Genomic DNA, 4,832 nt, shown 5'->3' with positions numbered 1-4,832 from the left:
TACCTACTCATTTAGATTTCCACTTGAATGTCAGTTCCTCAGAAAAACTCTCCCTGACTCCCCGACCATGGTAAGTCCCTCTTACAGACTCTCCTCTCTCCTTGTACCTCCCCTTCACAGCCCTTAGTGCACTCATTATTTGTAACTCCTGGACTGCAAGCTCTGTGAAGCCAGGGACTGTCTCCTTTTTTTTCACTTTTTTCAAGAGATCTTTGCTATCGTGTGTGCACTCACCAGAAAGACAGAGAGACAGCACTTATCAGAGAGATAGAGAGAGACAGAGGGCAAAGAATCACCCCCCTGGGGGGGATGGCCATGCCGTAGTCCCTTCTTCTCCATTCTCCTCCCAGGATTTTGGGCATGCATGCACGCACACACATGGCATGAGTTTCAAGCTGCCAGGTCCTGGACTTGAACCAAAGTTAACCATGTGGGAGTCCAGTGCCTCAACCACTATGTCACTTTTGGCCTCATGGAACTATCTCATTTATTCACTGTTGTATCTTCAGTGCCTCCACATAGTAGATGGTCAACCTCTTGCTGAATAAAAAAGGAAGGTGGGGTGGTCGTTAAGGTGTGGACACTCCCACATGGCCAACCACAGTTCAAGTCCTGGACCTGGTGGCTTGCTTTCTCACCTTCCCTCTCTCTCTCTCTCTGTATCTGTCTGGTCAAAAAAATGAATGAATAAATAAAAGAAAATAAATAATTATTTTTTTATAAAAAAGGAAGTAGGGCTAAGGGAATACACACACACATGTGTTGTGTGTGCACACATTATATGCACATATGTGAGTATAAATTTATATGTGTGTGCATATATATATATATATACACACACATGAGATCTGCGCATATTTACTGATAGAAAGCGCCAGCAGAGAGGAAAAGATAGATAGTTCAGGTGAGGTTACTAAGTACGTGGTTACTGAGGCCGGGAGGGGTGAGTATTAGTTCTGGATGAAAAGGGAACAGATTGCCCATATGTTTAAGTTAAAGATAGATGAAGGGAGTCTGAGGGCATTCAGACCTGAAAAATAGGGAGCAGATAATCTGCTGGCAGGCAGCAGTGAGGATGCTCAGGGTGGGATGGAGACCTGCCAGGAAAAAGACCAGAGGAGGCCCTGAGGTCTCAAAGCAGAGATTTCTGGGGGCTGGGATGGGTATGAAGCAGCGTGCAGCCCCGGCTGGGAGGCCGAGCACTTTTGCATGTGGCCTACATTCTCATCTCGCTGGACCGATGGTCCCTTCCCCATCATGACCTTTTTCCTTTTGCTTTCCTCCCAGGTTAGGGAGCCTGAGCTGGAGCTAGGGCCCAAGTTTGACCTGATCCGAAGCCTGAGATCAAGCTGCGCCCCGGGCCTGGCCTGGAGGTGGAGCCCAAGCTACAACTGGACTACCCCTGTCATGCAGAAGGAGCCAGGCATTGGGCCTTCCTGCCCTGGCATGAAGAGCCCCAGGCACCTTCTGCTGCTACCGATGCTGCTGCTCCTGGGGGCTGGAGTGCCAGGTGCCTGGGGTCAAGCTGGGAGCCTGGACCTGCAGATCGATGAGGAGCAGCCAGCGGGTACACTGATCGGGGACATCAGCGCAGGGCTTCCAGCGGGCACAGCCGCACCGCCCATGTACTTCATCTCTGCGCAGGAGGGCAGCGGCGTGGGCACAGACCTGGCCATCGATGAACACAGTGGGGTTGTCCGTACAGCCCGTGTCTTGGACCGTGAGCGGCGGGACCGCTACCGCTTCACTGCAGTCACTCCAGATGGGGCCACCGTGGAAGTTACAGTGCGCGTAGCTGACATCAATGACCATGCTCCAGCCTTCCCACAGGCTCGGGCTGCCCTGCAGGTACCTGAGCATACAGCTCTTGGCACCCGCTACCCGCTGGAACCTGCTCGTGATGCAGACTCTGGCCGCCTGGGAACCCAGGGTTACGCACTGTCTGGTGATGGGGCTGGAGAGACCTTCCAGCTGGAGACACGCCCTGGTCCAGACGGGGCTCCAGTGCCTGAGCTGGTCATTACAGGGGAGCTGGACCGTGAGAACCGCTCACACTACATGCTGCAGCTAGAGGCCTATGATGGTGGTTCGCCCCCACGGAGGGCCCAGGCCCTTTTGGATGTGACACTGCTAGACATCAATGACCATGCCCCTGCTTTCAACCAGAGCCGCTACCACACTGCAGTGTCTGAGAGCCTGGCCCCTGGCAGTCCTGTCTTGCAGGTGTTTGCATCCGATGCTGACGCTGGTGCCAACGGGGCCGTGACTTATGAAATCAATCGGAGGCAGAGTGAGGGTGACGGACCCTTCTCCATCGATGCACACACAGGGCTGCTGAGGCTGGAGCGGCCACTGGACTTCGAACAAAGGCGGGTCCATGAACTGGTGGTGCAAGCCCGGGATGGGGGCGCTCACCCTGAGCTGGGCTCAGCCTTTGTGACTGTGCACGTGCGAGATGCCAACGACAATCAGCCCTCCATGACTGTCATCTTCTTGAGTGCAGACGGTTCCCCCCGAGTGTCTGAGGCCGCCCCACCTGGACAACTTGTTGCTCGCATCTCTGTGTCAGACCCAGACGATGGTGACTTTGCCCATGTCAATGTGTCCCTGGAGGGTGGAGAGGGCCACTTTGCCCTGAGCACTCAAGACAGTGTCATCTACCTGGTGTGTGTGGCTCGGCGACTGGATCGGGAGGTGCGGGATGCCTATAACTTGCGGGTTACGGCCACAGACTCAGGCACGCCCCCACTGAGGGCAGAAGCTGCCTTTGTGCTGCATGTCACTGATGTCAATGACAACGCACCTGCCTTTGACCGCCAGCTCTACCGACCTGAGCCCCTGCCTGAGGTTGCACTGCCTGGCAGCTTTGTGGTGCGAGTGACAGCCCGGGATCCTGACCAAGGTACCAACGGTCAGGTCACATATAGCCTGGCCCCTGGTGCTCACACCCGCTGGTTCTCCATTGACCCCTCTTCAGGCATCATCACCACGGCTGCATTGCTGGACTATGAGCTGGAACCTCAGCCACAGCTGACTGTGGTGGCTACAGATGGGGGCCTGCCCCCTCTAGCCTCCTCTGCCACAGTTAGCGTGGCCCTGCAGGATGTGAATGATAATGAGCCCCAGTTCCAGAGGACCTTCTACAATGCCTCCCTGCCTGAGGGTACCCCACCTGGAACCTGCTTCCTGCAGGTGAGTAGGCTCCACACATAGCAGCGTAGTGCCATGGGCGGGCTGGGTCTGAGGGCCACAGAGGACCTCAGAACAGAAGCCATGGCCTTGTGGTGCATCCATTGATGCTGATTTATGCCAGAGGGTTCAGTCCTATCCTGTGAGCTCCCGGGTCTGTGCAGAGAATAAGGCTTAATGAGAAGATGAGACAGCAGGGTGCAAAAGCTGAGGCAGTTGAGGGGATTAAGATGGGATCTATAGGAAAAGTGGCTTATGGTTTCAGAAACCGAGACTCCGTAAAGTCTTGAAGCTGTTCTTTAGGGCACACATGAGGATTCTGCATACCCAGGTGGCTCCCGTTTCCCAAAGGAGATGCCAATAGTTTTGGAGCGCTCCAGATGGAGTCTAATGCTGGCCGGGGCTGGAAGAAATCCCTGTCCCTGCCCTCGAGGGAGCACTCAGGCTCAGGTACAAGGATGAGAGATAACAAGAACTATTTAGTGAGATTCCAATGTCCAATCAGGAAGGCCTGTCAGAAAAAGAGAAAGCAGTCCTGGATAATCAGCTGGAGGATGCACAAGTTGACTACAAGTCAGACGTGGAGGAGATGAGGGGAATGTGAAATTGAGACCAGACTGCAGAAGTCTTGGGCACCAAGTCGGGAGGGATTAGGATTTTATTTGAAAAGCAAAGGAGGTCACTGAACTTTGAGCAGGCAAGGGCATGATTATATTTAGGGGGCCTAATCACACTGCAATCCTTTCTCCTCATTTCTCCATCCGGTAGGATCCTGGGCATGCATGCATGTGGCCAGTGTATTTTTCAAGCTTCTAGGGCTGGAATTCAAGTGTGGTCAGCCCTGTGGGATTGGGTTCCATCTGCACACTGTTTAACCACTGTGCTATGGGACCAGCCTCAGATTTTTTTTTTTTTAAGTTATTGGCTCTAAGGGTGAAGGATATATTTGATAAGCAAGTGAGTAATAAAACATTCCTTCATTAATACATTCAGAGTTTACTTACCCATTGTAAGCCTAGGGCCAGAGAACAAAGAAAAGAGACAGTCCCGTTCCCAGGCAGGTTTCAGGTCTAGATAAGGAGATCCAATGAATGCAGGAGGCATAAAGTGCTGGGAGAGCCCAGAGGAGAGGCCCTGAAGGATTAATGAGACTTCGCCCAATGGAGAATATGGGGAGTGTCGACAAATACTTCAAGTTCACAGAAAGAGCTGCTGAACAAACATAAGTGGAGTAGACTGTGTTGTTTAGGTTGGCCTCACCTGTGCTGATGAGGAAGGGTGGCTGGGAACATGAGAGAAGACAGTAACAAGGGCCAGGTTACAAGCTTTGCCTTTATCTTAAAAATCTCAGGGAGCCAGTGAGGGGCTTAAGCAAATCTGTTATCTTTTGGAAGGTTGCTTTGGCTGTAGTGTGGGGTATGATGGCAGGAGAGAAAACTGGAGACAAAGAGAACTCTTAGGAGACTGGTCCTTGAGGTCCTTGTGCCTCCTAACCTGCCAGATCCCTGAGCATCTTCCCAGGGCCTGCCTGTTGGCCTAGACTTCCAGGCTAGGGCCCAGGCCTGGCAGGTCCCCTGTCTTCTGGCTGGACCCTGGATATTTGTCTGCCTGCTGCTGCTGGCTCGCCCCATCCACTCTCCCAA

The 4,832-nt window shown here is 53.1% G+C and overlaps 1 protein-coding gene across 1 annotated transcript in view; it reads left to right on the top strand.

The window, feature by feature from the left end:
• Window positions 1-1,265: 1,265 nt before the first annotated feature.
• DCHS1 (dachsous cadherin-related 1) overlaps window positions 1,266-4,832 on the top strand; it is a 22,236-nt gene continuing 18,669 nt past the window's right edge. The window contains 1 exon segment of the mRNA XM_006161993.3: window positions 1,266-3,192. Within this exon segment, the coding sequence (XP_006162055.2) occupies window positions 1,408-3,192 (1,785 nt within the window). The 5' untranslated portion in view covers window positions 1,266-1,407.

The sequence above is a fragment of the Tupaia chinensis genome, unplaced genomic scaffold (assembly GCF_000334495.1).
Source record: "Tupaia chinensis unplaced genomic scaffold, TupChi_1.0 Scaffold139491_1, whole genome shotgun sequence".
Taxonomy (NCBI): domain Eukaryota; kingdom Metazoa; phylum Chordata; class Mammalia; order Scandentia; family Tupaiidae; genus Tupaia; species Tupaia belangeri.
The sequence above is the reverse complement of the archived record's forward strand: the minus strand, read 5'-3'. Positions and strand labels throughout refer to the sequence as shown.